This window comes from Callospermophilus lateralis, chromosome X (genome assembly GCF_048772815.1).
Source record: "Callospermophilus lateralis isolate mCalLat2 chromosome X, mCalLat2.hap1, whole genome shotgun sequence".
In the NCBI taxonomy this organism is placed as follows: Eukaryota; Metazoa; Chordata; class Mammalia; order Rodentia; family Sciuridae; genus Callospermophilus; species Callospermophilus lateralis.
The window spans coordinates 85,315,611-85,338,088 of NC_135325.1; the positions used below are offsets into that span (position 1 = coordinate 85,315,611).

Sequence of the window (22,478 nt, forward strand, 5' to 3'; positions counted from 1 at the left end):
TTTTTATTTCTTGTTTTTTTATGTTCTACCCTTCTTGCAAAAAGGTCATAGAGGCCAGCCATATACCTACGATACCAAGGTAAAAAATTTTATTCAGTGGATTAAAACAAAGACCGATTCTGGGGAAATGAAGAATACTGTTATTGGTGGATATTACCCCTATCCACCAGTGCCAGAAACATTTTCCAAGTATAGTAATTCTGTCAAAGGTACTAATGTAATTGCCAGTTTCTTCATGATTTGTTTATATGCTATACATACCGTGTATACTATTTCAAGTAGTCATCTTTATTCTTTTATAGGAGTGAATTCAAGGGTAGCAACACACAACGATGATCATGAGGTCTTACTGTAGACCTAAAAATGCATGTTGTGTTTCCTAAAGGTTAAAGTTTGATTTTTATTAGACTGGAAGAAAAGAGAAAATGTAAAAGATAACTGGGGGTCATATTTTGATTTAATGTCATTGAGAACAGATCTGACTTTGGTAGGTCTCAACTACTATGATACTATACAAAAAGACTAAAGATATTTAAAAGAGACTCTGAGAAATTTAATATGTATATATTGATATCTGTATTATGATACTCTTGTGAAATGATATATTGTGTATAATGTAATTGAATGCAACTTTTAAATGAAAATGACAACAGAATCAATGAGTAGCTAAATTATAATTGAAGTACTGATGGGAGGCCTAACATTTACATTTTTAATAGAATTATTATATAACAGTTGAAAATTTTAACATGATCCTGTTCATTTTTAAAAGCTATGAGATGATTGAACAGTTTGGGGAAAACATAAACTTTGCAGAGCTAAACTATTACTATCTAAATATTGGCATCCTCTTATATATCATAATGTTAGCAATGTTTTATATATGGTTGAAAAATTAAAATGTGTTTTTTATGCAGCAATAGACAACCCTTTATACTTTGAAATATGATATATAAATTACATTCAGTATGCAAAATTTCTGTTACAAATGAATACTTCAGACTGGAAGCCTGTATCACAATTTAACTGATAAATTAATTTTGCCTATTTTACAAAAATTACATAAGAGGATGACAAATATAGATACAAAGTCTCACATTTAATGTAGCAAGTTTATAATTTTATGTTGTGAAATTATATTGCAAACCTAATTTTTATCATTTCAGTTCTTTAAAACTTACAATTTCTTTGGAATTACTCTTTTGCAGTTGAGTCGCTCTTGACAGCTATAAGTGAAGTGAGGAAGGAGATTGAAGACTTGCAGTATAGGGAACAAAAGCGCATTGCAATTCAGGGGATAATTACTGTTATAAAGTATATCCCCCATGGCTGTGCAACTGAAAGTGCCTCAGCATCAGAAACACTTCTGGTATGGTGCCAGAGAAAGCACTGTGATCATAATTACAGTTGGTACCTTGTACATTATATATTGACTCTTAATAATGTAAACCTCATAAAGAAATCTTACTTGAGCATTTTGTTTGTTTGTTTTTCATCATTTATTTTGTGGTAGATGGAGCTAATGGTCACAGCCTTTGACATTTCCCAAGGCCCTCAAAACTTGTTTTTTGCTTTCTGCATAATTTGAGCCTATCATGAACGTCTTAAACTTCCATTGGTATATATGACTAAATTTCTTTTCTTAATTTTTGTCCAGGCCAAAATTACAAGAAGTCTTCCACAGAAAGTTTTTACCTCTGTATCTGACATGATAGTACTTCCCAGGTTTTATAAGAGATAGCAATAACTTTGGTAAAATAAATGATATAGTAAAAGAGGCCAGTTCTAGAATTTAGGCACAATCAAGACAAAATAGTTTTCCCCCTGAGTTTGAGTTTATCTTTTTAAAAACTGTGTCTATGGTTATTGCTATTTATATATAAATAAGCATTTAGACCAGGCACCGTAGTGCACACCTGTAATCACAGGGACTTTAGAGGCTGAGACAAGAGTATTACAAGCTCGAGGCCAGCCTCAGCAACTTAGCAAGAACCTCAACAATTTAGGAAGACCCTGTATCAAAATATAAAAAGGACTGAGGATGTAGCTCAGAGTTAAAGCACCTCTGCCTTCAATCCCCCCCTACCAAAGAAAAATTATTTAGTCAAAATTTTTCAGATATACTACTTAAGAAGACTTTTATCTTCTTCTTTAAAATATTTAATAGCACATAGATTAGATTTCATCATCTTCATAAAAGCAAAATCATAATTATCAAGTTATCATGAATATCAAGTTTTGCCCAACTCTTAAAATGATGAAAACACAGATAAACTAAAATTAAAGTCCTTTAAGAGAGAAATATTTTTTATTAGAGTATTATAGTTATACATAGTAGTTGGGTTCGTTTTGACAAAATCATATGCATGCATCAAATTTGATTTACTTCATTTAGTCCCTGTTCCCCTGATTTACCTCCCTCTTTTCACCCCCTATTCTCCTGCTCTATTCTGCTGATCTTCATTTTGTTCATTTATTTATTTATATTTGATTGATGCTTTTTACACATACATAAAGATGAAATTTCCTGTGGTATACTTATATATGTATATAATATGCTTGTGTTAAATTCATTCTGCATTTCTTTCCCTTTCCCATCTCTCCTCCCTCCATCTCAATCTCCTTCTACTGCACTGACTTTCCCTATATCTTTATGATATCCTACCCATGTCTTTTTTCTCCTTATTTTGCTCTAGCTTCTGAATATGAGAGAAAACATTCAACTCTTGATTTTCTGAGTCTGGCCTATTTTGCTGAGCATAATGTTCTCAATTTCCATCTATTGAATGCCATAATTTCATTCTTCTTTAGGGCTGAGTTAAACTTTTCTGTGTATATACACCACATTTGCTTAATTCATTCATCTATAGACCAGCACCTGGGCTGATTTGGCTATTGTGAATGGGCACAATTCACATTGATGTAGCCATATCACTATCATATGATGATTTTAGTTCTTTTGGATAAATATCAATCATTGAGATAGCTTGGTGATATGGTGGTTCCATTCCTAGTTCTTGAGGAATCTCCCTACTGCTTTCCAGAGTGGTTGTACTAATTTTTAGTCCTACCAACAATGTATACAAATACACATTTCCCCCCACATTCTTGTCAGAATTTTTCATTATTTTTATTCTTAATACTTGCCATTCAGACTGGAGTGAGATGAAATCTCAGTGTAGTTTTTATTTGCATTCCCTTAATTGCTAGAGGTGTTGAACTTCTTTTTTCATATATTTGTTGGACTTTTATGTTTCTTCTTTTGAGAAATATCTGTTTAGTTCTTTTGCCCATTTATTGATTGAATAGTTTTTTGGTGTTGTTTTTTTCAGTTCTTTATATATTCTGGATATTAATACCTTGTTGAAGAAGAATCTGGCAAAGATTTTCTGCTATTCTGTAGGCTTTATCTTTACATTCTTAATTATTTCCTTTACTGTGCAATAACATTTTAATCTGATGGCATCCTACTTATTGATTCTTGGTTTTATGTCTTGAGCTTTCAGTCTTGTTAATGAAGTCAGTGCCTTCACCAATATGATAAGAGTGTTGACCCTGTGTTTTCTTCTAGCATTTGTAAGATTTCTAGTTTAATTCCTAAGTCTTTGATCCACTTTAATTTGACTTTAATGCAGGATAACAGGTATAGATCTAGTTTCATCCATCTACATGTAGATATCCAGTTTTTCTAGCACGCACCTTTTGTTAAAAAGGCTGTCTTTTCTCCAATGTATGTTTTTGCCACCTTTGTGAAGGATCAGATGAATTATCATGTGCATTTGCCTCTGTGTCTTTTATTCTGTTCCAGTGGTCTTCATATATATTTTGATGCCAGTACCATGCTATTTTTGTTACTATCGCTCTGTAGTATAATTTGAGATCAAGTATTGTGATGCTTCCTGTATCACTTGGTCAGGATTTCTTTGACTATTCTGGTTCTTTTATTCTTCCGAATGAATTTAAGGACTGGTTTTTCTAGTTCTGTGAAGAATAACTTTGGTATTTTGATGGAAATTGTATTGAATCTATATGTTGCTTTTGGTAGTATGGCCATTTTAACAATATTAATTCTGCCTATCCAAGATCATGGGAGGTTTTTCTGTCTTCTAAGGTCTGATTCAATTTCCTTCTTTAGTGTCATATAGTTTTCATTGTAGCAGTTCTTAACTCTTTTGTTAGATTGATTCCCAAGTATTTTTATTTTGTGTCCTGTTACTTTGCTGAATTCATTGGTCAGTCTGGAAGTCTTCTGTTTAAGTTTTATGGGTCTTCTAAATATAGAATCATGTCATCAGCAAACAAAGATAATTTGAATTCTTCTAAAAGATTAATAGTTTTGTGAATTATATTTAAAATGTTTTCTCTAAATTGTTGGTTTTAGAATGATAACCAACCCTCAACATCTCAAGCAGCTAGAGAAGAAAGTCATAGGCAGGAAAGAGATGGTAAATGGCATCAAGATGACAGGCCTATGAGTCCTCAGTGTTTTCAAAGTACATCTGCAAGTTTGAGTCCCAGCAAGAAAAGAAGAATTCTTCAGGGCCCATATGCTAAACCGTAAGTCACTTGTATCAAGTACGTATATGTAAAGCAAATAATTTTTTGTTTACATATATTCTGTAAAGTAAGCAATTGTGATAAAAGTCATATTAATTTACAAGAACTTTCATAACAAAAATACTGCAACTAAGTGGCTTAAACATAGAAATCCTTTGTGTCACTGTTCTGGTGGCTAGAATCCAAGATCAAGATCAAAGTGTTGACAGAGTTAAGGATCTATTTTATGCTTTCCTCCAAGCTTCTGCTGGTTTGATGGTAATCTTTGGAATTGTTTAACTTGTATAAATATCACATCAGTCTCTACCTTCATTGTTACATGGTGTTCTCCCTGTGTACATGTCTGTTCAATTTCACCTTTTTATCAGGACATGAGACATGCTGGATTAGGAGCACACCCTCCTCCAGTATGAGCCCATCTTAACTTAACCAGTCACATCTTTAATAATCGTACTCCCAAATAAGGTCATGTTTTCAGGTACTGAGGATTAGGAGTTCATCATACAAATTTGGTGGTGGGGGGACACAATTCCATCCTTAACAATCTTTCTGCTAGTTCCCCAAAATTCATGTCCTTCTTACATGCAAAATATATTCACTCAATCATAACATCATCCAAATTTTTAACTCATACCAAGATCAATTTTGGTCCAGAATCTTACCTAAATATTATCTAATCTGAGCTCAGTGTTTCATGCCTGTAATCATAGCTATTCAGAAGACTGAGGCAAGAGAATCACAAGTATAAGTCTAGCCCAGACAACTTTTAGACAAATATCTCAGAATAAAACAAAAAGGCCTTCAGATCTAGCTCAGTGATAGAGTGCTTTCCTGACATGTGCAAAGTCCTGGATTCAGTCCCCAGCACTGGAAAAATTAATTAATTTATGAAATATATATGTTTGTGATTATATATATTATATGTAATATATAATATTACATATAATATTAATAAACAGATATTGAGAAATATCTGTTTAGTTTTTTTGCCCATTTATTGATTGAATTGTTTTTTGGTGTTAAGTTTTTTCAGTTCTTTATATATTCTGGATATTACATATTAAATATATTATGCATATATGTTATATATGACATTTAATATATATGCATAATATGTGTAATATATATACATATACATTATATATGTCATTTATCATTACATATATGTGTATATATTATGCTACATATATATAACTTTTATATGTATAAAAATCTAAATCACATATAGTTGAGACTCAGGGTGATTTATATCCTAGGGCAAAATTCTCCATCTGTAAACCTGGGAAAATGGACAAGTTATCTGTCCAAAATGTAATGATAGCACAGGCATAGGATAGACATTTCCATTCTGAAATGAGAATTTGGAAAGACAAAAGGGATTATTATTCACAAGCAACTCCAAAATTAAGCAGAGAAAATTCCATTATATTTTTATGATTTCAGAATTATCCTCTCTAGCTGGATGCTATGTTCTTTATGCCCACCAAGATAGCCCCACTCCCTCAGCACTGCATGGTGTTCCCCTGGTCTAGAATTAAGGTTATGATTTCACCCTATGGAAATGGAAAGTTAGCCCTGTTCTCTGGAACCTAGGAGTTAGCCCTAACTCTCAGGGTCATTCTCCCCTTTTCTTGGAGAATAACACTTATTTGCAGCTAGATCTCTCTCTAAGCTCATTTTCTGCCTATAGAATCCCAGAAGTCTGGCAGCATTTTTTTCCATCTCATTTCATATATGATCCTTTCAGTGTAGTCTATCAGCCCTTTCTGCTTTGATGGTTGATTGGATCCATAAGTAACAAGCCTAATCTCTTGAACAAATGTTTCTTTGTATGCACCTGTAGTGATGTCTACAGAGCAAGCTTTCTCATTGTTTTCAATATTGATAGTCTGATGATTTTGTAAATCTTCATATTCTGGATTCTTTTTGCTTGGCAATTTCCCTTTCAACTGATTTTTCTCTTCTTATATTTTAATGTACAGTAAGGAAAAATAAGGCCATAACGTCAACACATTGTTTTAAAAAAGTCTCTTCAGCTAAATATATAAGTTTATCACTTACAAGTTCAACATTCCATCTAAACCAAATGCGATTTGATTCAGTCCTTTGCCACACAGTATAAGGCTCACCTTTCTAATGATACTTTCCTTATTTCTCTCTGAAACATCACCAAAAGCATAGTTTGCATTCATATTTCTAACTGCATTCTGTTTGTGATGAGATATGTATTGTCTAAGATGACAGGAGCTTTCTCTCTGCAGTTCTTTCTGAGTCCTTGCAAAATCCTCCTTTAAAGTTCATATTTCTATGAATGTCTCTTTAAGGCAGTCTAGGCCTTTTCTATATACCCTTCAAAGTTTTTTCAGCTTTCACTTGAAATCTAATTTAAAGCTACCTTCACATTTTTAGGTATTCATTACAATAGCAATTACACTTATGAGTACTAAAATATGTATTCATTTGCTAGGGTTGCTAAAATAGAATACAACAGACTGGATGACTTAAATGGCAGAAATGTATTATCTTACAGTTTGGGAGGCTAAATGCCATAGGTCAGGTTTTTAGTAGTGTTGGTTTCTACTGAGGATTGTGAGAAATAATCTGTTCAGGTGATTTTCTGGCAACTTTTGGTGCTTTCTTTTGGCTTACAGAAGCATCATTTCTGTCTCCACATGGACATTTCCATGTATGCTTGTCTGTATCCAAATTTCTACTTTCTATAAGGACATCAGTCATACAGAATTAGGCGTCCACCTACTCCAGTATGTTCTCTTCTTAAATCAACTAAATTACATTTGCAGTAACCCTATATCCAAATAAAATCACATATGGGATATTAGTGGTTAGGAATTCAACATATGAATTGGAGGGAATGAACACAATTTAACTTATAGCAGGTGCCATCTTATATGGCCATGCTCAGCATGGACTAATTTGAAAGAGTTTAAGCAGGTACTACTTTAAAAAATATATATGTTTATATTATTTCAAATTTTATTTTAATTTAATATATTATAGCTTACATGTTTTACCAATTTTTCAAGCATGGGTCTTACCTATGTAAAGTGCAACTATTATAAATTGTAGATGATCAACAATTTTGGTTTCTTTGAAGTGTCAGGAATACAAAGATAATTATAAAGCAGACTACAGAATCATTTTAGATTTTAAGATTTTTCAACCTCTAGTCTTATAGTAGCTGTGCCAAATATCAAGTAGCAACCTTGATAGATTGACTTATTATTTCTAAAAGTTTTTAGGATTATTGTGGATTTTCTCTGATTTTTTTATTTTCATGTAATCAGCAAATGATAGTAGTTTATTTCTTCCTTTCTAATAATTTTGCCTTTTATTTCCTTTTCTTGCATTATTGTACTGTTTACAACCTCTAGTACAACATTGAACATAATTGATCAAAGAAAAAGAGCATCTTTGTCTTATTTTTGAACTCAAATTTCTCAAGATTTCACCATATAGGAATTTGATGAATGAATTTAAAAGATAAAGTAAATTCCCTTTCAATCCTAGAAGCTAAAATTTTCTTATAAATCTAAGATGAATTTTACCAAATATTTATTCTGATTCTATTTATCTATTAATTTTTACCATTTATTCTTGTCACATAGTTAATTACACTCATTGATTTCTTGAATATTAAATAATTTACACATTTTTATAATTTTACTTGCTTATGATATATTGCCTTTGTTATACATCAGTGGACTTGATTTTTCAATAGTTTGGTTAGCATTTTAGTACCCACGTTTATGATAAAAATGTCTATAAATTTTTTACTTATGATATTTTTGTCAGGGCTATAAATCAAGTTTATGCTGGCCACATTAAAAATAATAGGAAGAATAATTTTTCTCTGGAAGAGAATGTGTAATATTGGTGTTATTTCTTCCTCAAGTGTTTAGATGGGCTCTAGTTAAGCCATTAGGGTCTGAGGTTTTCACTGGGGAAAGAAATTCAATTCCTTTAGTAGATTTTGGAATATTCATATTTTCTATTTCTTTGGCAGTTTTGTTTTTCAAAAGAATTTAATGTTCACATCTAAATTGTAGTACTTGTTGTTATAAAATTGTTCATATAAGTTCAAGGGTTCCTCAGACCTCGGAGATTTGATAATGTACTAGGACAATTCACAGAACTCAGGAAATCACTAAACTTAACAATCACTGTTTTATTAATAAAGACTGATCAAGAATAGCCAAATTTTAAAACACATAGGATACAGACTGTGAAGGAATGTAGAGCCTCTGTGCCCTTTCTTTATGTAATACAGGCATGCTGTTCTACTGGCATATCAGTGTGTTCACAGACCATAGAGCTTCATCAAGCCTTGTTACCCAGATTTTTGTTTTGTGTTGTTCATATTTAATTATCTAGGCATGATAAATTGATTCATTGACTATGTGAGTGAAGTAAATATCCATCTATCCTCCCTTCCCAGGAGGTCTGAACTAGCTCTGTGCTCCAACTCACAGATTACTTGCTTGGTCTTTCTGGAGACAAACCCCAATCCTGAAACTATCCAGGGACACACTAGAGTCAACTCATTAGCATAAAAAGGTACTCCTATCACTTAGAAATTCCAAACATTTTGAAACTGTGCAAGAAAAAAATACGAAATATAGCCTTTACCATGGTTATATAACCACAGTTCTTAAATTCAGCTATTCTGATTTTCAGTTCTAAGAAGCCCACTTGCTTCTTTTTCTAAATATTTACTGTTGAGATTCTGTATCTGTTTTGTCCATCTTTTCCTGTTTTCTTGAATGTATTAATCAGACCATTTGAAATCATGACCTGTTAACTCTAATATGTAGATTAACTATTGGTACCCTAACAGTATTTAGGAGCTTATATCCACCAACAATTTAATTCTAATGATAGTCAACTTAAGGGCTACTGAGTGTTCTATGTTAGATTTTAAAATATAGTAAAAATCCAATAAATTATAATAAGTGGGTCATTGAAACCTCTTTGTTTAATTCTATTTAATATATTTACTCCATAAACAGAGAAAGTGAACCATACCAAGGTTAGGTGAACTCTTAAAAATCATTTTCAGCATCTCCTAAGGGAAAAAACACTGTAGGAAAGATTTTTTTTAATGGTTGTTGCCTGGAAGTCATTTGCTAATTTGAATTAAGGATTACTGACTGGGCTGTGGATGTAGCACAGTGGTAAAATGCTTTTTTAGCATGCATGGAGTCCTGGGTTCAATCCCCAGCACTGAAAAAAAAAACACAAGGATTATAACATTTTTGATCATTATAAACTTTCTAATTTGCTTATATTAGCAACTTAACAAAAAAAGACATGTGAAATGTCTTTTGCTATTTTTTTTAGGAAGAAGATACTGAAAATATTCCTTCAGTTCATTATATAGAGCATTTCAATATACAACGCAAGATCAGTTACATTACCTCATTTGATCCTCAACTTCCCTGTGAGGGAGAAACAAGATAATTATCTCAATTGTACAGATTAGGAATTTTAGGATTGTAAAGGATAAAATATAGCATTTATGCATGTTTATATATTAAATACCTTTAATTTCATTGCATTAAAGATCATTTATAAGTTTACAATAATACTAACTATAATCCTGTTAAATAGAATGAGGAAATGGCATACTATAGGATCTAAATTTCTTATCTGAAGTCAATAAATTGATAATAAAGGCAAGATTATATTGTAATTTAGAGCCCCTGACATAATTTTTATAATATTCTGCCACTATGCACCATATACATCTTTATCTTCTCTTCTTTTAGCCCTGTTTACCCTTTTTATACTCAGTTATCCTTTTATTCTTGTTTTCATCTTTTTTCCAGTTTCTTCAGTTGATATACACAGATACCGCTTCTCACATTTAACCGTTCACCAAGTTCTTGGGATGAATGATTATATATTCCAGTGAGAATCTCTTCAACCACTTCTTTAAAATTCCATATAATGGCAACATTAGAATTTGAAAACTTTTTATCCTCATTTATTTCAGATGAAATAAAATCATGTTATAATCACCCTTTTAAAGAAATATGTACATTATGTTTAAGGATCTCAAAATACGTGCAACTTAATAATTTATTTTTAATTATTTAGACTTCTCTTAGGGTTTATGTTTTTTGTTTACTAATTTCTAGAAATAATCATTTTTTCATTAGCTGAAAAAAATATTTTTTATTTATTTATTTTTTACATACAGCTGAAAAAATTTTAAAACTCAATTGTAAAATATATTTTTACTTGCAGACTTTTATAGTTAAATGATTCTTCCTTCACTAACACTACTTCTTTTTTGTTCATCAATAACTGAATAGCAGAATTAATAATACTATTATAGGAGATAAATCTGTTGATTAATTAAGTTGAGCAATGTGATGTGGTATTTTACAATATGACATTTCTGTTTCACTTTATGCTCTTAATTTTGGAAATGCAACAATTGGAAAAATCTCAGCAATATTGCAAAAAAGCTCATAAGGTAAAATTTTCCTTAGAAAAGCATGATTCTCCTTAGCTTCAAAATAAGATGATTCCCCTTTCATTCACTCATTTCAGTTCAATGAATAGTTATTGAGGTAGATACAAAAACAAAATAAAGTCTATACTGTTGTAGAAAGCTTGATCTTATATAAGGTATAGATTTATAAACCTATAATTTCAATACAGTGTAATGCATGCTATGTTAGAAGTCTATTCATTGTACTATAACAGCATGTACAAGGTGCAGTTAGCCATGACTAGAGATCAGAGGTGTCATCTTAAAGCCTGAGCTAAATATTGAAGGATAAATAGGAGTTAACAAGACAAAAGGGGTATAGGATTTTTCCATATGGAAAGAAAAGCACAAAAGTTTGAAGGACCATGGGTCTTTAAAAACACAATGAAACAAAGTTGCAGAAACAGGCAAGGTTGTTTTTCAGAATTGTTGAAAAAAGCAACCATGAGAATGAAAATATTTCCATCCTTATTTGAAATTTAATAAAGTCAAATGCTTCCTCAAATGGAATACTCCTTAGAAGAAAATTTAAATTTATTTCAGTATTTAAATGATATTATGTATGGATATTTTCATAATTATATCCATATTCATATTTAATGCATTACTTTAAGAAACAACCTGCATATTTTCTACATTTATTGAATTAAAATAAATTTTGAATAGAACCAGCTAGGATTTTTTGTTCCCATTTGTGTCACTTTTTTAAACTATTGTCTATTTTATTTTGATTCTTTGTAGAGTTGCTGTACCTCAGCCAGAGGTTTTGGCACAAACAAAAGGAAATAAGCCTGGCACGTCAAGCTTCTTCCAAAGTACGTTGTTATTATTTATTTTTATTATTTATGAAACCTATATGGAACGATTATATGTATCTTACTGTTTGATTTGATTCTGCCTTGTTGTGTCATACTTGCTACTAGGAAAATAAAAGTGGTTTATCTTAGCTTAGATCATTGTCAAAAGTACTGATAAATTTTGTGTCATCCCAAACGTTAAAGTAATTATAATAGTAGTTACTACAGGCTGGGAAAGAGGAGTGAAAAACAGAATAGCTAACAGGTACAGGGGGTGCAGTAGAAATGTGGTAGAGATTTTCTCAGAACAAAGGAAAGATAACATGGTGCCATCAGTATCAATGTGAGCCTTCCACAACTCAGTTGTAACATTGTTGGTACTCTATAGTATAGAAATAAAATGTCCAACTAGGATGTGCATTACCTTATATGGGAAACAAAGAACTAGTATATAAAAGGAAACTAACAAAAATATATAAAGCTAGGCCTCCTTACACTAAATGCTCAGCCTTTGAATAAGAATGCTCTGAGTCTGTGTAGGCACAGATAAACATTGCTTCCTGCTCAATGCCCTGGTGTCCTGTGTCTCTGTGCAAAAGTCCTGCAACAGGATAAGAGGAATAACTTCTAGTAGTCCATGGAACAGTGATGTAAGTATGGTTTACATTTAATTGTATATTTTAAAATAACTAGTAGAGATTTTTAATGACTCAACACAAATGATAAATGTTTGAGGTGATAGATATGCCAATTACCTTGACCTGATTATTACTTATTAAAACACTCCACTGTACCCCATAAATTTGTATAACAATATGTGAATTAAATTCTTAAAATATTTTTAAAAACAAGTAGTTAGGCTATATGAACAACCACCATGTATTAAAATGATAAAATATGAAAAAAACGTGACCTTAAACAGGAATGCTATTTGAGAGGGACTCCATTAACCTCTAGTAGAAAGCATAAAATATTGACAAAGCAGAGTTGAAAGTTAGGCTAATCCCCTCAAGAAGCAGCACATGTGTGGTAGACAGGAAAGAAGTAGTCAAAATCTTATCAGTCTTGCTTGTGACTATGACCATCATATTTTTGGTGTGGATTCATGGTCCTATCCATTTCTGTGAGTTGATCTTGCAAGTAAAATAAATATTAATAAATCTACCTATATGCATAGTATACTATATGCCTAAGTGAGTGTCATTCCAAGAAATAGCAACTTTCTGAAAGTAAAAAATTCCTTAAGTTGGCAATTTTGGCACATGATTCTGTCTAGTGACATTGACTTTGGTAGGAAATTAAATGTTATGTTATTTGAATATTGCCCAACAATGTTGGTTAATGTTCTCCAGTATTGGGGCATTTGTTATAAGTTAGAGTTCATCAAAAAGCCTGTAAAATATTTTCCTTGTTAAAAAAAATCCATTTATATTTAGCAACATGTATCTTATTGTCCATTTGGAGGTGCTCTTGTACACTCTTAGACTGTAACCAGTGTCAATACAAAATGAAAGAAGTTTTTCTACATGTGGTACATTTTTCTACACTTTTTCATTTTAAAAGTGACTCTTATTTGTGTTTTTAGTCCATATTCCTTTTTAAAACTTTCCTACTATCAAATATCTATATCAGGTACAAATTATTATTGGTTAATAGTAGTGATGTTTTTAAAAGTGAAAGTAAATACAAACAAATATTGGTTTCTTTAGTGGTAGTATAGCCCTGCAAGTATACTTCTTTTAGTTAACCAAAGAATAACTAATTATGAAGTTTAATTTTAAATTGAGAATAAATATAAATGAATTTTAAAAGTTTTACTTCCTTTCTTTGCTATTGACTTTGGATTTATTTTATTTTTTATCATATTTTATTAGTGCATTATAATTTTACATAGTGGTGGGGCTCACTGTGATTATTCAATATGCATATATATCACAATTTGCTCCATTTCATTTCCCAGTACTTTTTCTTTCTCTCCCCTCCTTCTTTCCTTTGATCCCCTTCCTTTACTCTTCTGGTCTCCCATTTATTTATTTTTTTAATTAGTACATTATAATTACACATGAAAGTGGGATTTACTGTGATATAAAAAATTAAGATTAACAACAAAAGTGAGATGAGAGTAAAGTACTATAAAAATCTAGTCCAGAGAGTTGATCCCTGTATAAGATCTTATTTGAAATGGATCATCTCTCTGGTTTAGATGTTTTAGCATTTTATGTCCATCCTTCTTTTTGGTATTATTCTTTTTTTTTTTCATTTCCCACCTAAACAGAGGCAACACTGTCATTTTATTCTATACTCTCATTAAATTTGAAGTCTCAATGAACCTTTCCAAAGTATTTCAATAAAGGTGTTTGTTGATTGTTACATAATATGAAATTGTGGTATTTTGAACAATTCTATTGTAAAAATTTTTAGTCTTTCTTTTCTTAAATAATAGCCATCTATACTAGCCTTATCTGTTACATTTATATGCATTAGCTAATGACATTTTTTTCTTATTTCATGTGTCATATTCTAGACAGGCTGTTCACTAAATAATGCTTACTATTTAGTTCAAATGTTTCAATGAGCATTTTGGTTGGTTTTAGTGAATAAATAAATTAAATAACCTTAGAACTCATGGAGAAAAGGCTATTTTTCCCAAATAAGCAGAACTTGAGATTTAAAAAGAAAATGTTTCTCAGAAAATGGATCTTACCTGGATTCTAAATTCTAAAAATTAAGGAGAAAACCATAATTGATTTTAGGTTTTTGTTTGTTTGTTTCTACATGTCCAAAAAATTGACTAAATTCCTGTAATTCAGTTTGTCAGCTGATGATACACTTCATAAAACTTTTTCATTAACATCTCTAAATTATCCCTTCTGTTTTACCTACAGAAAACAACATGGTACTTTACAAATTTATATAATAATAGTACCAGCCATTGATTGAACATTCATGTGCCAGGCTCTATGCTTAGATTTTGTATTTATATCATTTATCTCATAGGCAGTGATTATTGTAAATTAATTTCATCTTTTCCCTCCTATTCCATACTTTTTCTGAAAAAAAATAGCCTATAAGTTTACCATTTGTATTCTAACTGAAATAAAATAATATAAATGATTAAGTTTTAGACTAGAGAAAGAAGAAACTTAAATAATAGTCTGTTGGATTGAAAATAAAAGAAAAGATTGACTTCTAGCCAATTCTGGCAGATCAAAAAGCCACAAAAGGATCTGGGATCTGGCTACCCCCTCCAAAAAACATGTAAAACAAAGGAGAAAACATTATAATACAAATATATAACCAAGTCCAAAATAAGAATGAAAAAACATAAAAGCAACACAGATATAATTTAAATCTAGTAATGAATAGGAACCAAAACTAAAACTACTCATGGGCATTTCAGAACTAAATAAAGTCCTTAATTTTCATGAGCTAAAGTATAATCAATACATGGAAAGGAGATTCCAGACCACAGGCCTCCTTCATGTGAAGAAGAACCAATATAAAATTGGGAAGTTATGGAAGCCAGAGAAATTATGCCTCTTAGTGTAGGGAATTATTGAAGAGCTTCCCTTATTCCCTGGGTACTATGTAGGGGAAAGTCACCAGTGATAAATTAGAATATCAGATCTATACAGCCTGGAAGTGTGGTCATAATTCACATGACTTAACTGGTGAGGACATTTAGATAAGGAATTATCTTTTGATATCTGGTCCAGAATCAGTGATATTATGATCTTAAAGTATTGACAAGGGTTAAATGTGAAACTTCCTTGAAGGGAGTTCTTATAAGCTAGGGTGCTTGCAACTTCCATGGAAAATAACTACAGAGAATTAATTATGGTTAAAAAATTATAAACTCCCAAGGAAATGTACTACTTTAAAGCAATGTGATAAGATGTAACACATGAAAGAATTTATACTCCAGAAACTGGAAATAGACTGATCAAGGGATTGAGGCCAGGACAGTTGGAGTTTTCTGGAAGTGTTGATTCATATCTCTTTTGAAATTTGAGAAGTTTTGAGTCATTATTTGAAGAAATAATGACTTTCTACATCTTTCTCTTTCTCTTCTCCTATTTTAACTCCTACAGTGTGAATGTCAGGCAGCTTGATGTTGCCCCACCAGTCCCCTATGCTCTGTTTATTCTTCTTCATTCTTTTTTCTTTCTTCTCAGATTAGATGATTCCAGTTGACCTTCAGGTTTTCTGTTTCTTCTTTTGCATGCTCAAAAATACTGTTGAAACCCTTAAATGAATTTTTGTTTTTCAGTTTTTTTTTTAATATCAGACTTTTTTATTCACTTCCTTTTATGTTTTTTTTTCTTTATTGATATTCGCATTTGTTCATGCATTGTTTTTTTCTGGTTTATTTTAGAACTATGTCTGTTTTCTTTTAGTTCTTTGAACATATTTAAATACCTGTTTTAAAGTGTTTGTCTTGCAAGTTCAGTATCTGGGCTTCCTCTATGACTGCTTTTGTTGTTGTTGTTGTTGTTGTTTTTCCTTTGCACTTTACTTTCCTAATTCCTTGTATGCCTTTCATTTCTCATTGAAAACCAGACATTCAAATATTACAATTTGGTAACGATGGAAATCAGATGATTCCCTTTCTCAGGGTTTGCTGGGGGAGGTTATTATTAAAAGCTGTAGTCATCCCATTGTCTAGTAACTTATCCCAAATTTTTGCAGACTATTACTTGTTGTGTGTGGCCACAGAACTCTGTTTCTTAACTTATTTTCAGCTATTGTTCTGACAGAGAGTTCTTTGAACAGTAGAAACTAAAATGAAATACTACCTCTCCCAGTCTTTGCAGATTGGTTCTGTGCCTGGGTCCTCTGTCAAACTTAGCTAGACTTGCACTGACCTAAGGAGAAGCCTGAGTTAATAGCTTAATATCTTAGGTCTTTTCTGACTGTGTACCTTGTACTGGGCCTGTCCTTGGATTTTTTAATTCCCCAGGATGGCTCTGAATGCACCAATTTCCCAACAAAAGTTTCTGTTTGGCTTTTCCTCCATGGTCTTAGGCAGTTGATTTTATGTCTAAACCATAATCTTCTGTCCCAGGTGTCTGCAGGTTGTTTGTCCAATTTACAATGTTTTCAAGCCACACTGCTTTCTCAGCTGGATCATTTCCATGTTAGGTGAAACAGAGACCAGAGTCTTCAGTCAGTACTTCAGGTACACCCTGGGCAGGTTAGAACATGACTACATAATAATTTTTGAGTCCCATCAGTGAGAACCCGAGTTACCCTCTTCAAGACTGCAGCCATGCCAGGAAATGGGTGGAGCAAGGGCAAATACAAAATGCCAAAATGTCAAGGCTCTGGATTCAATGATCAGGACAGGGAAAAAATGCCACAAAACTTTTACTATTGTTAAATTCCCTTTTTCATGATTTAGTGTTCACTTGGTTGCTCTAAACCTTTGACTGTTTTCCAGATTTCTGGCAGTGAGTACTGACATTTTCTGCTTGCTTTTCAATATTTCTGTTAAGTGTCAGAAACTTTGAGATACCTATTCTGCCATTTTGCTAGACTCATAAGGTTTGATTGTTTCTTTATAATGTTATCAACCATTGATGATAAATGTTTAGGTCTGTTAATTCATGAAGTGTTGCAAAATATTCATATCCTAATTCTATCATTTCGTATTTATTAGCTGAAAAGCTCTTTAAGTAGAAACTTCCTTTCATCTATTATTTGATTACCCATTATTTAGTTCTATTTGTAAAGATGAGCTAAATGCTTGATACTTCACTCTATCAGTTTTCAAAGTAATGAATTGGATCTCTAGCATCTTCCAAAGGTGACCAGATGTTGTTGTTGTTTTGGTGTTTTTAAATATTATAAACTCATGGATTTAAACATACTGAATTTTTATTTCCTATTGCAGTTACCACCCTCATTGTTGCTCACATTATTCCATCTTTGGTGAATTAGGAAACCATTCATCTTTGCTTGAGTGCTTTTTGAGATATTTTTAGTTATAGATGGACACAATACCTTTATTTTGTTTCTTTATTTTTCTATGTGGTGCTGAGGATCAACACAGTGCCTCACACATGCTAGGCAAGCACTCTACCACTGAGCTACAACCACAGCCCTTATGAGTGCTTTTAATATGACCTTAGTAATGTTCCATAGTTGGTTTTCTTTTTTTGTTTGCTTGCTTGCTGTCTTGTTTGACATCACATTTCCAGGCTTATCTTGATTATTTTTTACCCAGACATGGAATCAGACTTTTCTCCATAGAGCCCTCATACTTAAGAGACTAAAGATTGGGCATTAGGTGTATTCATTTATACTAGCCTAGTTATTATCTCTAAGCCTTTGCAGTGGACAGAACTAGAAAATATGCTGCTCTGATTGATTGGCTGTTAGTTGGTTGATCAATTAAGACAAAATGTGTAATGATTTCACATTTGTATTTCAGATTCAAATTCACAACTAAATAACTTCCACTAAGGAAATAAAAAAAAATACTTTTTTTTCCTACTGTAAGAATCCTGGTTCTTAAAACCCTAGGGATGATAGAATATCAGATAATAATTTATTTGCATTAACCCAACACATATAAAAATAACCTCAGAATAATTATTTTAAGGTTTGTTTTGTTGCAATTCTTTTAAGTTCTACCCCACTAAAGATGTACAATCAAATTATTATAGCTTAAAAATCACTCATACTCTTCCTTTCTGTAAGGTTCTACCATCTACTGGATAGACATTTAGGTTCACCGCTTTTATTTTAATGTTTAGATATTGCTTTCCTTAAATAAGTATGTACTTTTGTTTTATAATTTGGTTAATTATTTACATGGTTCCAAAGTCAAATATGCAAAAGAATATATATTTAATGAATTTTGTCTTCTATCCTTGTCCCCCACATCTTATCCCTTCACTCCCACCATGGATGACTTTTTAATTAATTGAATCATTCATTTTTCCATTGTTCATTTCTATAATATAAGCAAATATTTTTGTATATCAGAGAAAAATAGAGTTATGTCCCCCCTTTCTTAGATTAATGCACTAATACTGACTACCTTTTAAGAACAATATGGCAATACCTAATTGGTTGAAAATATGTTGTATATACTTTGTTCCCTGGATTCCCCCTACATTTTGGCCACATGGGCAGATCTGTTCTAAGATTTTTATTACAACATTTTTTATAATAGGCAAAAATGAAAGCTAATGTTAATTAACAGAGGATATGTACATAAAATATAGCATATTCATATACTAGAAGATATCTTGAAATTTCAGTGAGTGAATTAAATCTCTATATGTGGCCTGGGGACATTGTTTAGCAGTAGAGCACTTGCCACACATGTACAAGTTCTTGGGTTTGATCCCTAGAATTTCAAAAAAAGAAAATAAAAGAATAGATCTATATTTGTCAACCTTGTTGCCAACATATTCCCAGACATATTTCATGATAGCTTTGTTTTTTTCTACATCTGCAAATTCAAAATTCATTCATGTTATGAATATGTAGTTAATGTGTGCATAGTTTGTTGTGCCAGGTATTTTGAAGTCTATAAAGTTCAATATCTTATCCTTTATATCTAGTAACTTAGATAAGTAGATGTGATATACATTTGAAAAGTTCACAATTAATAAGAACAGTACATCTAACATCACAAGACATTAAAGGATTACAGGTAATCCCTGGCTTATATAATTCTTTAAAAAGTCTATTATATAATTACCACCAAACATAGACCTTATCACTGATTGAAATACCCTGTTCTTCTTTAGCCTTATAGATCTTGCACCACATGGGGTGAGTGGAGGTAAAGGGGAAAGAGACAAGGAAAATAGTTCCTCTCCTTCCCCCATGCTTCTATACATCATTGTCTACTATTATCCTCATAATTAAATGTTCAAAGTAGATATTATGAAGAAAATCACCAGGCCTGTATATATATTTTGTACTGCATCCTTCATTACTTTACAACTTAAATGTAGTATTCTATTTAAAAAATTTCTCATTAAATCATAAAACTGATCTCACTATAAATAAGAGTTAAATGAATAACTAAATAATAAAGTAGTAATTGTAATTATAAAATATAGAAATATAATTTTGATACATGATTAATTTGTATTTACCAGTGTAAAAGTAGGCTTAAAACATGTTCCATACAACAATTTTAACAGCATTTAAGCCAAAAATAAAAGAATTCCAGTTCATAATTTTCCATTCTACATTTAGAAAAACCTGAGCTGTAGATATATTTTGTCTCTTTCCTACATTCCTTTGAAATGCTGCTATTCACAACCAGTAATTTCCAGTGTCTCCTGTACAGGTTTATAGACCCATTTATATTAATTAATTATGAATATATAATTGGGGTAGGTAATTATGATGCTAAAATAAAAATAATAAAACATGATTTAGAGGAATTTTTCCTATAAGCATTAATATCTTGATGGTCCTCAATATTAACATCCAAATAAAAAAATATAAAAAAATTCTTATTTCTGGAAGGGTCAAGAATGACTTTTTTCCCAGAAGGTAAATGTAAGTACTTAATTTTTTGAAAACTACTGTAGCATACAACTTTTTTTTATAGTAGTGCTGGGGATCAAACCCATGGTTTTGGCCATGTTAAAAAAGTACTGTACTGCTAAGCTACATCTCCAGCCCCAGCACATACCATTTTCATGCTGTATTCTAGAAGAAATAAGAAAGAGATATGGTTTCAGTCATTGTAATAGCAACTTAATGATATTCAAATTATGTGCCTTTATTGGTTTGAATAAGGGAGATTTATTTCTAGAAAATGCAAAACATGAAACTATTTCCCACTCCTCTGTTTCGTCCTATTAACTCTTGAGTATTTCTTTTAGATTTAATTTTATTCCTTTCTTTTCCATGTAGGATTGCTTTCCCGTTTGTTGTCAAGCATTATTATTGGAAGTCAATTAAGTATGTTCATCAACTGAATTTTGTGTTTAAAAAACTCTTTTATAATATTGCAGTGTTTTAGATTCTTGGTAAGAAATATATGTTCAAATTTCTTAATCTTTCCTTATAACTCAATATAATATTTTACTTTGTACTCCAATTTTGGTAAGTCTTCATCTAGGCTTAAGAAACCAAGCAAATAGTCGTGGAATATGCAATAAAATCTGAAAAGCAGAAGTGGTATGTTAACTGTACTGAAATCTTGCCGTTAAAATCACCTTCTGCCTCAATAATGTTTTTTTTTAATACTAGGGTAAGAATCAGTATCAGGACATAGGTAGCCTATAAGGAAGCAACAGAGCAAGCTCGTTAAACTCTGAAAGGGAGTTGCTGTTGGCTTTCCTTAGCTAGTAGAACTAACTAGAGAGTCTTGTTCCACATCCATTTTTCTGATTTTACCATATGTCTTCAGTTCCTAGGGTATATTATTCAATTAGAATATTTTTTGTACAAATTTCTTAACATCATGTCTGACCCATAATATGTACTCAATAATTATTTTTTGGGCCATGCAAGGTGGCACACACCTATAAATCCCAGTGGCTTGGGAGGCTGAGACAGGAGGATCACAAGTTCAAAGCCAGCCTCAGTAACACAGTGAGTCCCTAAGCAAATCAATGAGAATTTGTCTCTAAATAAAATATAAAAAAAGACCTGAGGATGTGGCTCAATGATAAGCACCCCTAGGTCCAATACCTTGTACAAAACAATTATTATTATTATTTGTTGAATGAATGTCATAATGTTTAAGGGATAAATTATGTTCTACCTTTGAAACTAAACATTTTAGGTAAATTGTACATAAGAGTTAAATTGATTTAGAACAATCAAGAATTGAAGAGGAAGCTAGATGCAATGGTATGTGCCCATAATCCCAGCTACTCAGGAGGCTGAGGCAGGAAAATCACAAGTTTTAGTCCATCCTGGGACACTTAGAAAAATAATTTTAAAAGGGCTGGAGATGTAGCTCACCAATAGAGCACCCTAGGTTCAATCTCCAATATCACAAAAAAATAATAATTTAACAAGCAAGAATTAATTTCTTTCATCTCAATTTAGTTCCTTCTTTGTTTTCTATGTTATTTATATATAAAAGGATTGTCATATATAATAAATGATCCTTCTTAAGAGGAGATGTATCTAGAGTAAAAACCATGTTTGTTCAGGTCACTTTTAGCAGAGATAAACAAAATTTTATTTTAAGCTCAAATTCTACCAATAATGAGTGACCTCTAAATGGTGCCATTCTCATGAATTTGATTTCACTTGAATTTGTGACTGAATATAAAAGGAATGTATGTTTATTTAAGAACACTTGGAAAATACAGAAAATATATGAAGAGATTAATTATAATAGCCAGGTGTAGTGGTACATGCCTGTAATCACAGCAGCTCACGAGGCTGAGGCTGCAAGATCTCAAGTTCAAAGCCAGTCACAGCAACATATCAAGGCCCTAAACAACATATCAAGACCCTTACTGTAAAATATAAAAAGTACTGGGGATGTGGCTCAGTGGTTGAATGGAACTGGGTTTAATTCCTGGTACCAAAAAATAAAAAGAAAATTACAAATATTGATAACTTTGACAATACAGAAAAAAATATTGCTTTTAATCTATTGGAATCAGTGA

General features: G+C 31.6%; 1 protein-coding gene across 3 annotated transcripts in view; it reads left to right on the top strand.

The window, feature by feature from the left end:
* The window catches only part of Radx (RPA1 related single stranded DNA binding protein, X-linked), a 63,863-nt gene that overhangs the window by 25,399 nt on the left and 15,986 nt on the right, over window positions 1-22,478 (top strand). Inside the window, exons 8-11 of one of the 3 annotated variants that reach the window (XM_077107311.1) lie at window positions 45-209; window positions 1,209-1,369; window positions 4,382-4,557; window positions 11,816-11,889. In XM_077107311.1, the coding sequence (XP_076963426.1) occupies window positions 45-209; window positions 1,209-1,369; window positions 4,382-4,557; window positions 11,816-11,889 (576 nt within the window). The remainder of the gene's footprint in view (window positions 1-44; window positions 210-1,208; window positions 1,370-4,381; window positions 4,558-11,815; window positions 11,890-22,478) is intronic. The other 2 variants (XM_077107312.1, XM_077107313.1) reach the window with 2 other exon arrangements.